At 43.0% G+C, this 22,512-nt stretch overlaps 1 protein-coding gene across 2 annotated transcripts in view; it reads right to left on the bottom strand.

The window, feature by feature from the left end:
• The window catches only part of GFRA4 (GDNF family receptor alpha 4), a 575,713-nt gene that overhangs the window by 21,742 nt on the left and 531,459 nt on the right, over positions 1 to 22,512 (bottom strand). For both annotated transcript variants that reach the window (XM_073586752.1, XM_073586751.1), the window contains one exon: positions 454 to 799. In XM_073586752.1, coding sequence (XP_073442853.1) covers positions 454 to 799 — 346 coding nt within the window. The remainder of the gene's footprint in view (positions 1 to 453; positions 800 to 22,512) is intronic.

Below are 22,512 nucleotides of genomic sequence, written 5' to 3'. Positions count from 1 at the left end.
CGACTCCACATACGGAATCAGACTAGTTCCCTGGATCAACGTTCCACCACAAAATCCAGTGCCAATAACCTGTAAAATGATATTTTCCAAATAGGTCATCTAGGTCTCCTTGTACTTGTTTATTGAAGCTCAATGCATCACATAGAATGTAGTGGATAGACAAAGATCAATATGGACCACCAATGATCCAAGGGTCTTGTGTTGATCTTCCCTTCCTTGCTTTCTCCATACAATTTAGGACAATTCGTCATTTCACAATTGCATAAAATGCAGTTCAGTTGGGGAGAAGGGCCCCATCAACAGGTGTTGAACCAAACAGAGCTAGGGCCCCTTTCTCCGTGGGCCCCATACTAGATGTACTGTACATTCTGCTACTACTGTATGTATAACAATACAGACGACAAATTACAAAGAACCGAAGAACAAGACATTTTCGGAAATGACGTAGCTTACCTACAAATGTAATCGCTCTTACAAGCGTCTAGTGGGGCCAGGCAGTTGGGCTTCTCCTTTGCCTCATAAGAACAAGCTGGAACGATGGTTTGCCGCCTCCGCTCCGCACAGGCAATGTCTTCACAAGGACAGAAGAGCAGTTCACTGGTATACTCGGCTGGCACTCGGTCAAAAAACTTCCTCAATGCCTTGTGACACTTGGAACGGTTGCAAGAGTCAGTCCGTGGCATGGGACGTATGCACAAGCCTACATACTCTGTTCGTAACTTCTGGCAAGTTGGGTCCACGTTGCAGGCTTTTGCCGCATCAAGGCAACGATTCACTTGAGTGACTTCATTCTCAGACCCTGGAAAAAGTGATAATATAGACCCTGAGAAATGGCGCAGTGAATAAATTACGACAGCGTCAGTAATGCGGCCTCATGTCAAATTAGAAGACCTCATAATGTGCACTTCACGTCTGTCCACGAAACCCAGGCTTGACTTCCTTTCAAGGTAATCACTATTTAAGGACATGAAGCTTAAGTTTCTTGGCAGTAGACTGCCTCTCCACATGACACAGACCAAACTTCCTCTCTAGATAACTACCATTCAAGCACATGAAATTTGAGCTGCTTTGCAGTAGACTGCCTCTACACATGACACAGACTTGACTTCCTCTCTAGATAACCACCATTCAAGCACATGATGTTTGAGCTGCTTTGCAGTAGACTGCCTCTCCACATGACACAGACCTGACTTCCTCTCTAGATAACCACCATTCAAGCACATGATGTTTGAGCTGCTTTGCAGTAGACTGCCTCTACACATGACACAGACTTGACTTCCTCTCTAGATAACCACCATTCAAGCACATGATGTTTGAGCTGCTTTGCAGTAGACTGCCTCTCCACATGACACAGACCTGACTTCCTCTCTAGATAACCACCATTCAAGCACATGATGTTTGAGCTGCTTTGCAGTAGACTGCCTCTCCACATGACACAGACTTGACTTCCTCTCTAGATAACCACCATTCAAGCACATGATGTTTGAGCTGCTTTGCAGTAGACTGCCTCTGCACATGACACAGACCTGACTTCCTCTCTAGATAACCACCATTCAAGCACATGATGTTTGAGCTGCTTTGCAGTAGACTGCCTCTCCACATGACACAGACTTGACTTCCTCTCTAGATAACCACCATTCAAGCACATGATGTTTGAGCTGCTTTGCAGTAGACTGCCTCTCCACATGACACAGACTTGACTTCCACTCTAGATAACTACCATTCAAGCACATGGTGTTTGAGCTGCTTTGCAGTAGACTGCCTCTCCACATGACACAGACCTGACTTCCTCTCTAGATTACCACCATTTAAGTCCATGATTAAATTTTGAGCTGCTTTGCAGTAGACTGCCTCTCCACATTGCACAGACTTGATTTCCTGTCTAGGTGATCACCTTTAGACCACATGAAGCCTGAGCTACTTTGTAATAGACTGACCCTTTTTCAAGGTGGTATCTAGTAATTTGTCATTAGAAATATTTTAATTTTTACTCCTAGAAAAAAAAGTATTTACGAAAATTCATTATGAGTGTAGAGCAAAATGGGAAAAACGAAATAACAGCCTAATTGTATAAAAGAGATTTTCCCACATTTGATATTTTATGTAACTTCCAAATACACATATTTGGTATCACTGCGTTAGTAAAAGTCCGATCTATCAAAATCGGTGAATGGTGTAATGAAAGCAATAATAGAAACGGCAGAATTACTTTTTTTTTTGGCCGTCGCAACATTGCAATAAAATGTAATAAGAGGCGATCAAAGCATTATATCCACCTCAAAATGGTATTAATAAACACGTCAGCTGAGGGTGCAAAATATAAGCCGTAACCCAGCGCCATACCCCAAAAATGAAAACTTTACAGGTCTCGGAAAATGGTGACACAAGTAAAATTTGTTTTGCAAATTTGTAAATTTTTTAAAAATATATATATATGCATGTTTGGTATCTGCATAATCATACCGACCTTGGGAATTATATTGCCAGGTCAGTTTTACCCTACAGTGATCGTCATAAATAAAAAAAACAAAAAAAACAATTGTGGAGGATTTGCCCTTTTTTCAACACACTTGGAATTTTGTTTGCGCTTTCCACAATTTTTTCAACCACACGATAAAATGAATGGTGTCAATCAAAAGTACAACTCGTTCTGCTGAACACAAACCCTCATTGACATTGCTACGTGGAAGGAAAAATAAATACGTTTGGGCTCTTAGAAGGGGAGGAAAAAGGAAAAATTAAAAAAAAAAAAATTAGTTTCGGCGTTAAGGGGTTAACAGGTTCTTTGTTTCCCAACATGTTAAACTTTGATGTGGTCATAAAGCAACTGAGAAAAGCTGTTTTATTCACCATTCCATCACTCGTAGGGTCTTATTTCCAGGATAGTCACCAAACGAAAGAGCTGCATTAATTTATTGCCATATCAGTCCCACCCAAAAAAATTCACAGCCTTTTCATTCTGATGATTGACAAAATTCAGATCTCCACCAGTCAATCACTTCAATAATCCTACAATACAACAGACTGCCTCTCTGCGTTGCACTGACTTGTTCTATTCTCTTCCCACTGAAGCAGCAGAAATCAAGAGGTTACATACAGAGCCACCACCATCACCATAAAAAAAATGTAATCAAGAAGCTTGTAGACAAAAATTAAAAATACATTAAGACATCTCCGGACAGGGGACATATCACCCTCACATTGAACATATGGGATTAATTATGGTTGGGGAGGTGAGAAAGAGCTGACACTTCAACCTCCATGGAAATAGGACTTGTGGAATTAATTATGGGAGGAAGAGAGAAACTAATTATAACTGGAGAAATGAGAGAGCTGTTGAAGTAGGGGCCTCCTGCAGTGACCAGGTAATTACAATATGATATGTACTCTGGGGAAAAGACACCAAGAATGAGGATTCATTCATGGGTCTTAGAAGATGGGGAAAAAATAAAAATGCAAAAACAGAAATTGGTCTTGTTGGGAAGGGGATAAATTCAAATATTCAATAACATTTAGGACATCGGCAAGGACATTCATTGAGGGGAGTGAAGCAAATGGAGTAGTTGTTTACAGCTACAGTAGATAAAGCCATACGCTACCTGTAGTGGGTGTCTGATTGGCCTGTATAAATGATTGGCGGAGACAACTAGCAGTTCCTTTTGTTATTGTGGAGCTGGTGGTGACCATACTGGGGTGTGTATATATATATATATATATATATATACACTGTGTATATATATATATATATATATATATATATACACACAGTCATATGTTAAAGTTTGGGCACCGCTATGAATGTTAACATTTTTTCTTTATAACAATTTAGGTTTTTGCAACAGCTATTTCAGTTTCATATATCTAATAACTGATGGACTCAGTTATATTTCTGGATTCGAATGAGGTTTATTGTACTCACAGAAAATGTGCAATCTGCATTTAACCCCTTCACTACCAAGGGTGGTTTGCACGTTAACTCCCGGGCCAATTTTTACAATTCTGACCACTGTACCTTTATGAGGTCATAACTCTGGAACGCTTCCATGGATCCTGGTGATTCTGACATTGTTTTCTCGTGACATATTGTACTTCATGTTAGTGGTAAAATTGCATTCAAATAACTTCTGTTTATTTGTGAAAAAAATGGAAATTTGGCGAAAATTTTGAAGATTTTGCAATTTTCCAACTTTGAATTTTTATGCCCTTAAATCACAGCAATACAGCACACAGAAAACTTAATACATAACATTTCCCACATGTTTACCTTACATCAGCACAATTTTGGAATCAAAATTTTTTTTGTTAGGAAGTTATAAGGGTTAAAATTTGACCAGCAATTTCTCATTTTTGCAACACCATTTTATTTTTAGGGACCACATCATATTTGAAGCCACTTTGAGGGGTCTATATGATAGAAAATACCCAAAAGTGACACCATTCTAAAAACTGCACCCCTTAAGGTGCTTAAAACCACATTCAACAAGTTTATTAACCCTTTAGGTGCGTCACAGGAATTTTTTGAATATTAAAAAAAAATGAACATTTAACTTTTTTTCACAAAAAAAATACTTCAGGTTCAATTTTCTTTATTTTACCAAGGGTAACAGGAGAAATTGGACTGCAAAAGTTATTGTGCAATTTGTCCTGAGTACGCTGATACCTGATATGTGGGGGGGAACCACTGTTTCGGCACATGGCAGACCTCAGTAGGGAAGGAGCGCCGTTTGACTTTTTCAATGCAAAATTGGCTGGAATTCAGATCGGACGCCATGTCGCGTTTGGAGAGCCCCTGATGTACCTAAACAGTGGAAACCCCCCCAAGTGACCCCATTTTGGAAACTAGACCCCCCAAGGAACTTATCTAGATGTGTGGTGAGCACTTTGAACCCCCCAGTGCTTCACTGAAGTTTATAACGTCCGGGCATGAAAATAAAAAAAACATTTTTTTCCGCAAAATTATATTTTTGCCCCCAATTTTTTATTTTCCGGGCATGAAAATAAAAAAATCGTATTTTTTCCACAAACATCATCTTTTAGTCCCCATTTTTTTTTATTTTCCCAAGGGTAACAGGAGAAATTGGACCCCAAAAGTTGTTGTCCAATTTGTCCTGAGTACGCTGATACCTCATACCTCATATGTGGGAGAAAACTACTGTATGGACACACGTCGGGGCTCGGAAGGGAAGTAGTGACGTTTTGGAATGCAGACTTTGATGGATTGGTCTGCGGGTGTCATGTGCGTTTGGAGAGCCCCTGATGTACCTAAACTATTGAAACTCCCCACAAGTGACCCCATTTTGGAAACTAGACCCCCCACGGAACTTATCTAGATGTGTGGAGAGCACTTTGAACCCCCAAGTGCTTCACAGAAGTTTATAACGCCTGGGCGTGAAAATAAAAAAAACATTTTTTTCCGCAAAATTATATTTTTGCCCCCAATTTTTTATTTTCCTAAGGGTAACAGGAGAAATTGGACCCCAAAAGTTGTTTTGTAATTTGTCCTGAGTAGGCTGATACCCTACATGTGGGGGTAAAACACTGTTTGGGCGCATGGCAGAGCTTGGAAGACTTTTTCAACGCAGAATTGGCTGGAATTGAGATCAGACGCCATGTTGCCTTTGGAGAGCACCTGATGTGCCCAAACAGTGGAAACCCCCCAATTATAACTCCAACCCTAACCCCAACACACCCCTAACCCTAATCTGAGCCCTAGCCCTAACCCTAGCCCTAACCCTAGCCCTAACCCTAGCCCTAACCCTAGCGGGAAAATGGAAATAAATACATTTTCTTTTAGTTTTATTATTTTTCCCTAACTAAGGGGGTGATAACGGGGGGGTTTGATTTACTATTTATGGCGGTTTTTATGTTTGGCAGCTGTCAGACGCTAAAAGATGCTTTTTATTGTAAAAATAGTTTTTGCATCGCCACATATTGAGAGCTATAATTTTTCCGTATTTTGACCCACTGAGTCATGTGAGGTCTTATTTTTTGCGGGACGAGTTGACGTTTTTATTGGTGCCATTTTCAGGCATGTGACATTTTTTGATCGCTTTTTATTCCGATTTTTGGGATGCAGAATGAACAAAAACCAGGGTTTCATGAATTTCTTTTGGGGGGGTGCGTTTACACCGTTCCGCGTGCGGTAAAATTGATAAAGCAATGAAAACAATTTTATATAAAAAATAATTATTTTTGTATTGCTTTATTCTGCGAGCTATAACTTTTTTATTTTTTTGCGGATGACGCTGTATGGTGGCTCGTTTTTTGCGGGACAAGATGACGTTTTCAGCGGTACCATGGATATTTATATGCGTCTTTTTGATCGCGCGTTATTGCACTTTTTGTTCAGTGGTATGATAATAAATCATTATTTTTTGCTTCGTTTTTTATTTTTATTTTTTAAGGGGTTCGCTAAAGGGGTTAACTAATAGGACAGTTTTATAGGGCGGGTCGCTACGGACACGGCGATACCAAATATGTGTACTTTTATTGTTTTTGTTTTTTTTATTTTGAAAAAATGGATTTATTGGGGAATATTATTTTTTTTTTCTAATTTATTTAGCGATTTTTTTTAAAATTATTTTTAACACTTTTTTTTTTTTTTTTTTACTTTATTACCTTGTCCCAGGTGGGACATCACTGTCCTGTGACAGATCGCTGATCTGTCACATCACAGATCACTGTGACAGATCAGCAATCTGTCACAAGCACTGCTGCAGTCTTCCTCATGCCTGCGCTTTGCAGGCAGTGAGGAAGTCAGCTCCCTGCAGGCCCCCGAAGGCCCCCGTCGCCATCTTGGATCCGGGGGCCTGTAGGGAAAGAGCCCCCTGCAGCAGCGCTGCACATTGCGCTGCCGTGGGGGGCTCAGGGAAGCACGGAGGGAGCCCCCTCCCTGCCGATGCTTCCCTTTAACCCCCGGTAGACCGCGATCGCGTTTGATCGCGGTGTACAAGGGGTTAACGTGTCGGGGGTGGTCCGTGACCGCCCCTGACACATTGTGCCGGGTGTCAGCTGTGATAATCAGCTGACACCCGGCCGCGATCAGCGGCGCTCACCACGTGGGCGTCGCTGATCGCTGGGACATAATATTCCGTCCATTGTAGGTAAGGGGTTAAAGAAAATATGACCGGTGCAAAAGTATGTGCACCCTTATCATTTTCTTGATTTGAACACTCCTAACTACTTTTTACTGACTTCCTGAAGCACTAAATTGGTTTTGTAACCTCATTGAGCTTTGAACTTCATAGCCAGGTGTATCAAATCATGAGAAAAGGTATTTAAGGTGGCCACTTGCAAGTAGTTCTCCTATTTGATTCTCCTATGAAGAGTGGCATCATGGGCTCCTCAAAGCAACTCTCAAATGATCTGAAAACAAAGATTATTCAACATAGCTTTTCAGGGGAAGGATACAAAAAGTTGTCTCAGAGATTTAACCTGTGAGTTTCCACTGTGAGGAACATAGTAAGGAAATGGAAGAACACAGGTACAGTTCTTGTTAAGCCCAGAAGTGGCAGGCCAAGAAAAATATCAGAAAGGCAGAGAAGAAGAATGGTGAGAACAATCAAGGACAATCCACAGACCACCTCCAAAGACCTGCAGCCTCATCTTGCTGCAGATGGTGACACTGTGCATCGGTCAACAATACAGCGCACTTTGCACAAGAAGAAGCTGTATGGGAGAGTGATGCGAAAGAAGCCGTTTCTGCAAGCACGCCACAAACAGAGTCGCCTGAGGTATGCAAAAGCACATTTGGACAAGCCAGATACATTTTGGAAGAAGGTCCTGTGGACTGCTGAAACAAAGATTGAGTTGTTTGGTCATACAAAAAGGCGCTATGCATGGAGGCTAAAAACACAGCATTCCAAGAAAAACACTTGCTACCCACAGTAAAATTTGGTGGAGGTTCCATCATGCTTTGGGGCCGTGTGGCCAATGCCGGCACTGGGAATCTTGTTAAAATTGAGGGTTGCATGGATTCAACTCAGTATCAGCAGATTCTTGACAATAATGTGCAAGAATCAGTGACGAAGTTGAAGTTACGCAGGGGATGGATATTTCAGCAAGACAATGATCCAAAACACCGCTCCAAATCTACTCAGGCATTCATGCAGAGGAACAATTACAATGTTCTGGAATGGCCATCCCAGTCCCCAGACCTGAATATCATTGAACATCTGTGGGATGATTTGAAGCGGGCTGTCCATGCTCGGCGACCATCAAACTTAACTGAACTGGAATTGTTTTGTAAACAGGAATGGTCACAAATACATTCATCCAGGATCCAGGAACTCATTAATAGCTACAGGAAGCGACTAGAGGCTGTTATTTTTGCAAAAGGAGGATCTACGAAATATTAATGTCACTTTTATGCTGAGGTGCCCATACTTTTGCACTGGTCAAATTTTGTTTAAATGCAGATTGCACATTTTCTGTTAGTACAATAAACCTCATTTGAATCCAGAAATATAACTGAGTCCATCAGTTATTAGATATATGAAACTGAAATAGCTGTTGCAAAAACCAAAATTGTTATAAAGAAAAAAGGTTAACATTAATAGGGGTGCCCAAACTTTAACATATGACTGTATATCTATATATCCCATGCATTGGAATCGGGAGTGTATATACCATACGCTCACTGTGAATACCCCAATAACCGGCCTAGTAGTGGAAGCAGCCGCCTCGTCCATTAGACAATTATGTAATTGCCCTGATGATTGGAGGCAGCGGAGGTTGGTCCCCCGACAAACTGGTGGCAGCGGTGGGATCTACATGACCTTCTCGGCTGTTATCCTTGACATAGCTGAAAACGTATAACAAAAGTCTATAAATTCAAGTCTAGGATAGCTGGGTGAATGCGTTTATAAGGCTGGTTTCACACTTGCGTTTTTTTGCGCTGTATTTTAGCACTAAAAAACGCATGCGCTTTTTTTCCCTATATTTTGCATGGGATGCGCTTATGTGCGCATACACATGCGTTTGTATGCGTTTTTACGAGCATGCGTTTTTTTCTGGTGTGCGCTCGGGCGCACAAAATGCATTCTGTTGCATTTTTTAGGCGTCTGACTTGCCTCAAAAAAACGCATGCGCGCGCCATGCGTTTTTTTTACAGCAAGACACCCATTATAAGTCTATGGGTGCGCATATGTGCGCATTGGCATGCTCATGTATGCGTTTTTTTGCGCATGCGTTTTTTTGTTGACCATTGGTTTGACAATGGAAATTAGGGCTTTGGGTTAGAGTTAGGGTTAGTTAAGGGGGTTTAGGGTTAGGGTTTGGGTTAGTATGGTTTGGTTAAGAGTTAGGGTTTAGGGTTAGTTAGGGTTTAGGGTTAGGGTTTGGGTTAGTAGGGTTTGGTTAAGGGTTAGGGTTAGTATGGTTTGGTTAAGGGTTAGGGTCAGGGTTAGGGTTAGTATGATTTGGTTAAGGGTTAGGGTTAGTAAAGTCATGGTTTGGGTTAGTGTGAGGGGCCAACTAATGTTGGAAAAAAAGCAAACGCGATAAAAACACACTAAAAACGCATACAAACGCATAAAAACGCTGGGTTTTTTTCATGCATGCGCATAAAAATGCTTGAAAAAATCCCGCAGCAATGCGTTTTTTCCATGCGTTTTTTTGCAGGAAAAACGCGCTGCAAAAAAAGCAAGTGTGAAAGTGGCCTTAGCACGTTTTTTTCTCTTGTGTTACTTCATAGCTCTTTATCACAGATTATTTAGATGGATCACACACACCACATAAATAAAACACAGATCTGCAGACAAAATCGCAGTTATTTCATCCGGCGTGAAGAAACATTTCAGAAGGTGTTTCTGCATCTTGCTTGAAGGGACTTTCTTGATGCCTCCACCGGGCAATCCTTCAGGGTATCATATTTATTTTCAGCTATAAATGATTCTCGTTTTATATTTTGCTGGAAATAAGATGAAAGCAACAGAAGACATTGTCATGTAAAAAAAATATCAACTGTGGCAAAAATATGGCCCCTCCGTGTCGACCCTCCTGCAACTGTACAATCACTTCTTAGATGCATCCAGCAAGCAGGCCTTCCCCACCATCCAAGATCAGCAGCATTGGCACGGCCTGGACGGGTCACACATCTTTTGTAGCGCAAGGTGGACCGGCCAGCTCGTATTTGTATGGCCAGTGCCTGAAAGCAAACATGGCCAATAAACTTCCGAACTTCTCTATTCCTCTTCTCGAACCTCCTTTAAAAGATTCAAAAAACTTTTGAGATGTCCTAGAGATATGGTGACTCGGATAATAAGATCTTCACAGATCACTTAATTGAAAGAGCAAAGGTTTCGGCAAGACATTGTCTTTCCTAATTCTTTCAAAGGATATGGGCACCTTTTTTATTTGCTTATATGCAAGCATTTTGGACTAAAAATAACTTTTGCAAATGTTTGATGCATTAAAATATTTGCACCGTTTACCTTTTGTAGAGTCTTGTGTTGACCAGTCTATTGCTGGTTGCAGAATGAATTAAACAGCTTTTCAAGGCCCCAAAAAACAACCCCAAAAATTATCCTGGTAATGACTCCCTGTGTTACCTGTATTTTTGCCGTCCTTGTGGTCTGTTATGGTTTATATTCTAAACTTCCTGTCAGCTATCCCTCTGTGCCTAGATACATTTTCCAAAAGGCAGAGCTATTCTGTCCCGTAGTCAGAACAGTCCCATCCTCAGTGTCTGCCCATTCCAACAACAAAGCACCATCTTGAGACTCCTATTCAGTCTCAAGATGGTTAAATCTCTGCCTATTAATTTATATAGCACCATTAATTCCATGGTGCTGTACATGAGATGGGGTTGCATCAAAATACAAATATCACTTACAGTAAACAAAAAAACAATGACAGACTGGTACAGAGGGAAGAGGACTCTGCCCTTGCGGGCTTACATTTTACAGGATTATGGGGAAGGAGATAGTAGGTCTGGGGTTGCAATAGCTCCGATGGTGTTGAGGTGGCGGCGTGGTCATTACAGTTTGTAAGCTTTTTTGAAGAGATGGGTTTTCAGATTCCGTCTGAAGGATCCAAATGTGGTGGATAACCAGACGTGTTGGGGCACAGAATTTCAGAAGATGGGAGAAATCTTGGAGGCGATTGGGTGAGGAGCGAATAAGCGTGGAAGAGAGGAGGGCTTGGGAGGACCGGAGATTACGTGAGGGAAGATATTAGTTCAGAAATATACGGAGGAGAAAGGTTATGGATGGCTTTGTAGGTTAGTGTTAGTAGTTTAAACTGGATACGCTGGGAAATTGGGAGCCAGTGAAGGGATTTGCAAAGAGGGGAAGCAGGAGTGTAGCGAGGAGAGAGATTAGTTAGTCAGGCAGCAGAGTTAAGGAGAGACTGGAGGTGTGTGGTGTGAGAGTGTTAGAAGGTAGGCCACAGAGGAGGATGTTGCAGTAGTCAAGGCGGGAGATGATTAGGGCATGCACAAGCATTTTGGTAGAGTGAGGGTTGAGGAAAGGACGGATTCTGGAAATACTTTTGAGCTGGAGGTGACAGGAGGTGGCGAGAGCTTGGATGTGCAGTTTGAAGGACAGGGCAGAGTCAAGGGTTACTCCGAGGTAGCGGATTTCCAGGACAGGGCAAAGTGTGATTTCATTTATTCAATAAGAAATAAATTCTTGGACTTTAAGTGCGCTGCCAGACAGATTCAATAACCACACAAGGTTAAAAAAGTTAACCCTTTAATCCCTACGCGTTTCGAAGCATAACGCTTCTTCTTCAGGGGTTGATACATGACTACAGAGAGCTGTCATCGCATTTATACATACAAGATTCAAATTTGGCGCCCTCAAAGACACGAGGTGCGCCGCAAAGGTCAAAGATCAAAGTAATTCAAGCGTCAAGAGTTCATAAAGGTTAAACATTCCCTAATTAAAAAATAAATCTTTATTATATTTTGCAGATAAAAGAAGAAAAAAAGGAAAGAAAAAAAAGGAAAAAGATGATGAAATGAGGAAGAACGGGAAGAAAATGAACCCACGACGTGAGGGCAAGAAAAAAGATCAAAGTCCAGCGAACATGCCACTACACCAAGGAGAGTGCTCGAATTTAAAAAAGAAAATATATAATCCAACAATCGGAATGAATCTCCGAAATAAATATTTGTAAGAGTGATAATTAAATGCTACATGCATATGTATGATTAAAAATACGCTAAAAGGAATTAATGTATAGATAATAAATAAAAATAAAAAATAAAATTATAAAATGTGTCACCTATTATTTTATTTCAACTTCCATGAGAAATCAGTGGCGTGGGTCATTGGGCAAAAAAACCACAAGCAGAAGAAACCAAGATCGCATACCGCAGAAGGGGAAAAAACAAATAAAGAAGCAATACTTTAAAAGATTAAAAATATATTTTATATTGTATATATATTAAAAATGAGAAACTATATAACGAGGTCCACTTAAACATGAATTAATTAATATAGAAAAAGAAAAACTGTATGCAAGCAAAAATTAAGAACAGAAAAACGCATTTTTTTCCCCTTCTGCGGTATGCGATCTTGGTTTCTTCTGCTTGTGGTTTTTTTGCCCATTGACCCACGCCACTGATTTCTCATGGAATTTGAAATAAAATAATAGGTGACACATTTTATAATTTTATTTTTTATTTTTATTTATTATCTATACATTAATTCCTTTTAGCGTATTTTTAATCATACATATGCATGTAGCATTTAATTATCACTCTTACAAATATTTATTTCGGAGATTCATTCCGATTGTTGGATTATATATTTTCTTTTTTAAATTCGAGCACTCTCCTTGGTGTAGTGGCATGTTCGCTGGACTTTGATCTTTTTTCTTGCCCTCACGTCGTGGGTTCATTTTCTTCCCGTTCTTCCTCATTTCATCATCTTTTTCCTTTTTTTTCTTTCCTTTTTTTCTTCTTTTATCTGCAAAATATAATAAAGATTTATTTTTTAATTAGGGAATGTTTAACCTTTATGAACTCTTGACGCTTGAATTACTTTGATCTTTGACCTTTGCGGCGCACCTCGTGTCTTTGAGGGCGCCAAATTTGAATCTTGTATGTATAAATGCGATGACAGCTCTCTGTAGTCATGTATCAACCCCTGAAGAAGAAGCGTTATGCTTCGAAACGCGTAGGGATTAAAGGGTTAACTTTTTTAACCTTGTGTGGTTATTGAATCTGTCTGGCAGCGCACTTAAAGTCCAAGAATTTATTCCTTATTGAACTGTGGTGCGGTTCCGCTGTGGACCGTTGGACGTGCAGCAGGCTGACTTACTATGCAGGCTTTACTTTCTCTTTGAGAAGGTGAGTATAATACTTTCAGTATTTGTACATTTTACCCGGATAAGACCCTATTGCGCTTTTGTTTCAACCCTTTAGTGAAAATAATTTCTGATTTCATTTATTGTGATAGATAGATCAGGTAGGGAAGGTATGCGAGATGGAGGAAAGATAATTAGTTCAAATTTGTCCACACTGAGCTTGAGGAAGCCAGAGGAGAAGAAGGAAGATATGGCTGATAGACACTCTGGGATTCTGGACAGCAGAGAGGTGACATCTGGGCCAGAGAGGTAGATCTGAGTGCCATGAGTATATAGATATGGTACTGGAAGCCATAGGACTTTATGAGTTGTCCCAGGCCAAGGGTATAGATTGAGAAGAGAAGGGGTCCCAGGACTGAGCCTTGAGGGACACCAACAGAGAGAGGGTGGGATGAGGAGGTAGTATGGGAGTAGGAAACGCTAAATGTACGGTTGGTAAGGTATGAGGAGATCCAGGATAGGGCAAGGTCTTTGACACCAAAGGAAGAGAAGATCTGTAGGAGGAGGCAGTGGTAAGCTGTATCGAAGGCAGAGGACAGGTCTAGAAGGAGGAGTATAGAGAATTGTTTGTTAGCTTTGACTGTAAGTAATTCGTTAGTAAGTTTGGTCAGGGCAGTCTCAGTGGAATGGTGGTGACAAAAGCCAGATTGTAGGTTGTCGAAGAGCGAGTTAGATGCAAAGTGAGAGGAAAGTTCAGCGTGGATGTGCTGCTCAAGGAGTTTTACAAGCAAATGGGAGCAAAGATATGGGGCGATAGCTGGACATAGCGCACGGGTCAAGGGATGGCTTTCTGAGGATAGGTGTGATTGTGGCATGTTTGAAAGCAGAAGGAAAGGTACCAAAAGTTAGTGAAAGGTTGAAGAGATGGGTTAGAGATGGGATAGGTGTAGTGGTGAGGTTGGGGAGGATGTGGGATGGGATGGGGTCAAGTGCACAAGTGGTGAGGTGCGATTTGGAGAGATGAGCAAGCTCTCCTTCAGTGATTTTGGAGAGGGAAGTTATAGGGTTAGGGCAGACCTGGGCAAACTGCAGCCCGCGGGCCACATCCGGCCTCCTTACTGTTCCTGTGCGGCCCGCTGACACAGCCAGAGAGCTGGGGAAGACCTGATCTTTCTCAGCATTGTCATTGCAACTCTAGCCCCGCCTTGTCTTCTCATTGGTAGATGCAGGGCTGCTCCGTTCCTGGCTTGCAGAGCTGCTGAAACCTGTGCAGGAGGCAGAGCATCGGGACAGGAGGAGGGAATCAGGGACTACAACACCCATCTGCTGCAGATAATGGGCAAGTAGCTTCTAAGAGGAGCCCAGATACCACCTGGGAGGCAGAATCGTGTCTGCTGTGTTGAGTAGGTCACAGCACCTGCATTGCCTTTCACACTGTGGAGTGAAAGTTGTGGGGCTGTAGTTTATGTTCAGGGAGAGCAGCTTATTAGCAGCCACTAAATCTCCCTGGATCTTCCTGGCAGCTGATAGGAGATAAAATACTGGGGCTGAGTATTCCTACTGAATATGGGGTCCAGCAGTGAAGGCCCCCCCACCTCACCTCCACTACATGCAGCCTGCAGATGGGACATTCCAAGTGTTCCCTAAACTGCTCTTCTGCCCCACCTTGTACTGTGATGCCTCCATACAGATGGAAAATCGTCTTTTTCTGGATGAAAATAACGATTTTTTTATAAGCTCATGTAAACTTCATCACATAAGCAACTGCTTTTTATAAAGCGATAAAATTAATATTATGTAGAATTAAAGGTGATCCAAAACCGAAGGAGACTTTCATACTAAATTTAATTCATAATCTAATCACTTTTCTAATATATTTCAAATTAAAAATTTCTACCTTTCCCTCTCTACTTTTTTTTTTTTTTACCTTCAATGACTTTTTTTTTGAGAATCCCAGTGCATTTTGGGGTACTCACACGGGAAGTCATTAGGGGTCAGAGGTTTCGGTCACTGCCACAGCTGCTTTCTCCACCATGAAATAAAGCGTCATCTGTTTCAGAGACTGGACTGGTCTCTTCTCTTTAGAGCCAGCAAGGAATCTAGCACAGGGAGCTCACTGTCATTGTGCATTCAAATTAATCTAGCACAGGGCGCTCATACTGAGTATGCGGCAGAATTTACATATGACGCATTATCAGGTGAGCAGGACTAGCCAAGCCTCCAAAACAGACATCAGTGATGGCGCCTCATTTCAGAGAGGGCGCAGAGGCTGCGGCAGTGACCGCAGCTTCTGCCCCTGATGACGGCTCATTCGAGTATCCCAGCATGCACTGGTGACTCTCAAGGAAAATGTCATGGGACTTTAAAAAAAAAAAAAAAAAAAAGACAAGCAGTCAGAATATAGAGTTACATTAGGGATTTTTTCATTGAAGTATATTAGAAAACGAGATTAGATTTTTACGCTGAAAGATACACATTTAATATGAAATTCACCCTTGGTTTTCAGACCACCCCTTTAGATTCAGCCGATTGGTTCGGCCCTCCACAACAGTGCCAGTTTCTCATGTGGCCCCTTGGGAAAATTAATTGCCCACCCCTGGGTTAGGGCATTGGTCTGGCATACAAAGAGGTTGTGGTGGTCGGACAACAAAGACTTGCCGTGTTTGGTCTATCTTATTTTTGAAGTGCGTGGCAAAGTCTTTGGCTGAAATTAGGGGCGTTGGAGGGGGCAGTGGTGGGCGGAGGAGGGAGTTAAAAGTGTTGAACAACTGTTTGGGGTTGTGGGATAAGGAAGATACAAGGGATGTAAAGGAGGCCTGTTAGCAGAGGTGAGAGCTGATTTGAATGTGAGTGTTGCTTGTTTGAATGAGATGAACTCGTCTTGCGGGTGCGTTTTCTTCCAAAGCCGCTCTGCAATTCTGGATACTTGCAGAAGCTTTTTAGTGGTGTTATTGTGCCAGGGTTGTCTGTATGATTCATTGCACTCTGCTATGCATGACAGGGGCGACCGAATTGATGGCTGATGCAAGAGTGGCATTGTAGAAACTAGTGGAAGTGTCTGTGTCATGGAGTGAGGATATGGAGGACAGTGGTAGAAAAGAGTTAGAGAGTGTGCCAATGTCTAGATGTGTGAGGTTTCTGCTGGGGTGCACAAATTGGTGGACATGGGTGACAGGTGAGGAGGACAGTGATGAGAACGTGAGCAGATGGTGGTCAGATAGAGGGAGAGGGGAGGTTGTGAAGTTGGATAGGGAGCAGAGACCGGTGAAGACCAGGTCTAATGTGTGTCCATCTGTGTGGGTGGCTCAGAATGACCACTAAGTAAGTCCAAAAGATGAAGTGAGCGACAGGAGTTTGAGGCTGCTGACTGGTGGGTGTCAATGGGGATGTTGAAGTCATCCATGATGAAGGAGGGGAATGTCAGCAGAAAGAAAGTTAAGAAGCCAGGTGGAGAACTGGTCCATAAAGTGGTCGGGCCCAGAGGTCGGTATATGATGGCAACTTGGAGGTTGGTGGGAGAGTACATGTGGACAGAGTGGACTTAAAAAGAGGGGAGGATAAGGGAGGGTAGAGGAGGGATTGGGTTAAAGGTACAGTTCGAAGAAAGGAGAAGGCCCACTCCTCAACCATGTCTGTTGCCAGAGTGAGGAGTGTGGGTGAAGTGGAGGCCACCATAACATAGCGCAGCAGAGGAGGCTGTGTCTGAGGATGTCAGCCATGTTTTGGTGAGTCCCAGGAAGGAAAAATTATGAGAGGTAAAGAGGTCGTGAATCACTTGGAGTTTTTTGCAGACTCAGCGGGCATTCCAGAGTGATCCTGAGAGAGGGAGCAGGGTGGTGGGCGTCAAGGGCACGGATTTGTAGTGTCTGAGATTTTGGGTGTTTATATTGGGTTGGGAGCGATAGGAGGGGGTAGTAATGGGAGGTTTGAGCTGTGGGTGTCCAGGATTGGGAGATATGTTGCCAGCTGAAAGAAGCAGAGAGAGGGACAGCAGGTGGGAGGAGAGTGGGTGAGGGGGCGACTTGTTTTATGTTTTAGTAGGAGAGATGTGATGTTGAGGAGGAGGTCAGCAGAGGATGTCAGTTGGGGAGGCAAGACGAAAGGAGAGATTATTGTGGTGCCCCTGAGGCTCAGTCGCCACAGAGGTACTGCACCTCCTCCTGAGGTGTGGTACCCCACCATCCAGGTAAGGTGGAAACAACTGACCACACTCCAACACCTGCACCCCACACCACAAAGTAGTGTAGCAAAGCACTTTCGCATGGCTCCCTGCTTGGAGTATAGCAAAGCACCCCTTGGTGGCTCCCTGCTTGGAACACGAAACGTGCTAGGAGGTGGGTGGAGTTTAGTTCACACCAAAAGAGCGGAAAGAGTTGAGTCAGTCAGTCTTTCATTCAGTCAATGAGTGAAGATGTAGAAGGACAGAGTGTGAGACAGAGAAGATCCCCGGGAGAGGGATGGAGGAAGAAAGTGCTGCAGCAGGCCACAGTGATCTGGGTCTGCTGGCACAGGAAAGAGACAGAGAAAGGAAGCTTGATTCTCCATTGGGAAGAAGGATTAGCACGGAACGTGATGAGAATAAGAGAACAAGGACCAGGGTTAGAAGAGAACCCTTCTCAAGTTCTAAGCACAAGGCCGGGGTCCCCGAGGTGGTACGGATACTAATGGTCCTGCAGCAGACACCGGAGGAATAGAAGTAGTGAGTGACCACTTTATTCCCACACAAGACTTGGGGGCACAACAGCAACATATTAGTGAGCCGGGACTTAATAGCAAGGAGTCCCCGAAGCAGGCTACAGCTGTCTGCTGTACAAGTAGAGTTCATAGGAACATTTGACAGGAGGAACTCAAGTGTAACTCAGTACTAGGAGTACTTCACTCAAAGGCGCTATAAGAGGAAACATTCAGAAAAGGCACATATGTTGGCGGAGTGTTGGAAAGGAGTATTCCATCTGGCCTGGAGGTTGACTGAGTCCCTAACCCGGAGGACACGGCACGGAAGCAGGCACCTGTTTGCACAACAGACTGTGAGTAAAGCTTTGGAACTACATGCCCTGGTGTCCTCCACTTATTCCTGCTCCAACCTACCCAGTACTGCTACATCCCTCGCGCCTGACACTACACCATCTAAGTGTCACTTCACCTACCCTGCCCTGGGACTACAGCCCTGCCTGTGGAGGGCTATAACATCACTGCTGCACCACACCATCTGTCCCAGAGGATCTGTCTGCAGCGTCGGCTTACATCTCTATTGCCGAATACCACAGGTGGCGTCACAAATCACTTACAAACTTTCACTACTATAAGCACACTGAACATTCCCCTTTTACAATGGGCGCCCAGGGCCACGGACCGGGTGACTGCAGCTGTGACAATCCTCTCTGAGAGACCGGCCTGGTACCGAGTACCCCACAGCCCTGGGTGTGAGGGCTTCCCATTATTACTTGCTTGGAGCGTGCTGTGGTTTGCTGAAGGAGCGTGAGAACAAATGGAACCAAAACTGTTGTATCTCAGCATGATGAGAGTAAGTGTGGAAGAAGGTGTAAGAAATTTAGTACATTTAGTAACAGTGGTTAGGAGTAACTTTTGTTCACTTCTGGCTCATTTCTGGCATATTTCTGCTGTATCCTTATTGAGCCAGACCACGGTCAGACAAACCAGTTATCACGAGGCTGCGGAGCAAGACTGTGTAACCACCATCAGGGGGCGATAGAGTAGCACACCACCTACGTAGACCTGCAGGGGCAGCCGCGAGGCCACAGCATGGGGATGGTAGAATTGTCAGAAAAGCCGAGTCGGTAACAGGAGGAGAGCGCGGTACAAAAGGGGGCGGAGCAAAAGCAAAGTCAGAAGCAAGCCAGAAGGTCAAAGTCGTTGGGGAGTGGGAAATCCAAGACGTGAGTTGGGAACCATGTCAGAATACAAGCCGAGTCAAACAGTAAGGGATCAAAGCACGGGGAGGGGAATGCCTAGGTCAGGACAGGGTATAGGGAGAGGACAGGTATGGGAAGTCAGGGACGGCAAAGGACAAACCAGGGCACATTGGGGTCAGCTGCTCAAGCCGGAGGCAGGAACTATAACTGACATGGTCTGCCGACAGCAACCGGAGGAAATAGCCAATCACACACCAAAGAGAGGCCGGAAAGAGTTAACCCACTCATGACCAGGTTAGGCAAGAGATCACGAATAGTAAAGCCCGACCTGGATCATGACACCAGTGGCACACAATTTATAACAAGCTAAGTGCACATGAAATAGGCCAGGTGGGATCAGGAGGAAGGGGCAGCAGGGAAACTGATCACAGAAACAGGAGGGGAGAATTAGAAGCCAGAGGAAAATGCAAACAGGAAATAGATGCAAATGGACAAATAAAGCCAAATGTGTGTTAGCATCAAGGAATTAAGGTGAGAAACCATTAATGACAGACAGATACAGGGTGAGTGGGGTCAGGAAATATGGGTGATGATATTGCAGCCAGTGAACATACCATTGAAAAATGTGCTTCTTAGTGTCACTGATCTGCTTTGATAAGATATGGGGTTCCCTGGTCACATCGGAGGACTTCTATTGTAGAAATAAACAAAGTCTCCATTTGCTTCGCTTGTTTCAATGAACGTCCTTGCCAATGTCACCTCTCTGAAATTTTATTGAATATTTGATTTTATCCCCTTCCCAACATGACCGATTTCCGTTTTCATCTTCTGAGTGCGATGAAATTGCGAAAAAGACCCACGATTCTCACACTGTTTTTTTTGAGAATTGTTTCTATGGCATACATTGTATTGTGACCTGGCAATACGATTCTCCTTGTCAGTACAATTACGAGGACACGAGACGTGGTAAGTAATATAAATATTGGAAATTTGTAAAAAAAAATAAAAAAAAAAAACAACAAAAAAATACTTTGATTGTTGTCAGCGGGTCCTTCTCCAGTATCACACAATCAACAGAGCGAGGGAAGTGTGAACAATCCCAAGACCTTTATTATAGGCAAAATTAGAAGGTCCATAAACAATACACCACACTGAGGATACAATAGTCCACAACACGTATGCAGTTCAGTAACAGGATAAAATGTCCAGGGAGGTGAGAGTCCAAAAATCTAGCAGCCAGAGGATAAAAAGTCCATATGCTTCCCTTTCTCTCTGACGTGCTGTGTTCACACGACGCTCTCCACACAGGAACTGACTTCCCCTCTCCTGTCCTTTCCAGCCCCCTCCCTATGTCCAGGAGTAGTCAGACAGGTTGGGGTGGTTTTCAGGCTTCCCATGCCTGACAAAGGTGCCTGGGGGATTAAGATACTACAAGGGGGGGTCATCAAGACACATAGATACAGTCAGGCTGCAGACATACAAGGCAACAAGAAAAACACTATGAAAATCAGTGAAATAGAAATATACACAAAATGATATCCTCATAGCATATGACAGCATCACAACCGTGTTGCCATTTTCCAAGACCCATAACATTTTTCATTTTTTGGCTGATCAGGGCTTATTTTTTTTGCAAAGTGATTCATCCTTTTCATTTATACAATTTTGGGATATATATGACATTTTGATAGCTTCTTACAGCAATTTTTGTGGCAGTGAGAAAACCCCCCGCAATTTTGACATTTTGAATTTTTTTCTGTTTACGGTCTTTACCGATCAGGTAATTAATTACATATTTTGATAGATAAGGCTTTTCTGGATGTGGCAAAACCACATGTGTTTCTAATTTTTTAATATCTTTTTTTTAATTAGGGAAAAGAGGGGTGTATATACTCGCATATAAGCTGACCTGAGTATAAGTCAAACCCCCTAATTTTGCCACAAAAAAATAACTGGGAAAACTTATTGACTCGAGTATAAGCCTAGGGTGGAAAATGTAGCAGCTACTGGTAAATTTCAAAAATAAAAATAGATACCAATAAAAGTAAAATTAATTGAGACATCAGTAGGTTAAATGTTTTTGAATATCCATATTGAATCAGGAGCCCCATATAATGCTCCACACAGTTCATGATGACCCCATAAGATGCTCCATACAAATACGCTCCATATAATGCTGCACAAAGGTTAATAATGGCCCCATAAGATGCTCCATAGAATAATATGCCCCATTTGCTGCTCCATAGAGGTTATGGCCCCATATGATGCTCCATAGATATAATGTATATGCCCCATATGATGTTCCATAGATATATATATGCCCCATATGCTGCTGCAATTACAAAAAAATGACATACTCACCTCTCGCTGCTGGGGGCCAAGTGCCGGTGTTCAGACCAGGCGGCGACACTGGCGCGCTATGGGGGACAGGTGCCGGTGTCACCGCTGGCTCAGGGCCCTGGCACCTGTGATATTCACCTGTCCCCGTTCCACCGCCACACGCCGCTCTGTCTTCGGGTCTCTGCAGTGACTTTTCAGGCAGAGGGCGTGCACTAACTACGTCATCGCTCCCTCTGACCTGAACGTCACAGCCAGAGGATGCAGAGGACAGGGCGGCGTGCGGCGGTGGAACGGGGAGACAGGTGAATATCGCATGGCTCCCCCCGTCCACCCCATCATACTCACTCCCTCCTGGAGCATTTCTGCAGTCCCTGCTTCTCCGAAGCTGGCAGCTCCTTCCAGTGTTCAGCGGTCATGTGGTACCGCTCATTAAAGTAATGAAAAATGCGCATATTCATTACTTTAATGATTGGTACCATGTGACCGCTGAACACAAGAAGAACTGCGGCATCGGAGACCATCTGAGAAACAGGGACAGCAGAGACCGCGCCAAGAGGGGGTGAGTATGATCTGACAGCCGCTCTCCCCTTCCCCCCGCCGACCCCCGGGACAATGACTTGAGTATAAGCCGAGAGGGGGCACTTTCAGCCTTAAAAAATGGGCTGAAATCTCGGCTTATATGGTAATTTAAACTTTTTTTAAACTTTTTACTGTATTTTATAGTCCCCTTAGGAGACAAGAACCTGTAATTGTCTGATCTCTTGTGCTATAGACATAAAAATCATAGTATTGCTGAACACCGTACATAAAAAAACCATGCAAGGGAAGTTATCATCACTTTTTGCGCAAATCAACTTTTTGTGTTACATGTACAGTGTTTTTGTAAACATTTTTGTAAATTTTATTCCATTACTATATTAAAAATAAAAAATAGAAATTTAGACCCTAACCTATTGTTTCAAGAAAAACACATGAACATTAGCCGCGATGAACAGACTCTGACCCTATCTTTTGTCTTGATGTTTTTGATGAGTGCCTGCAAAAC

The sequence above is a fragment of the Dendrobates tinctorius genome, unplaced genomic scaffold (genome assembly GCF_039654945.1).
Source record: "Dendrobates tinctorius isolate UK_male_01 unplaced genomic scaffold, ASM3965494v1 ptg000095l, whole genome shotgun sequence".
In the NCBI taxonomy this organism is placed as follows: domain Eukaryota; kingdom Metazoa; phylum Chordata; class Amphibia; order Anura; family Dendrobatidae; genus Dendrobates; species Dendrobates tinctorius.
Note: the sequence above shows the minus strand (reverse complement) of the source record. Positions and strands in the feature narration are given on the sequence as shown.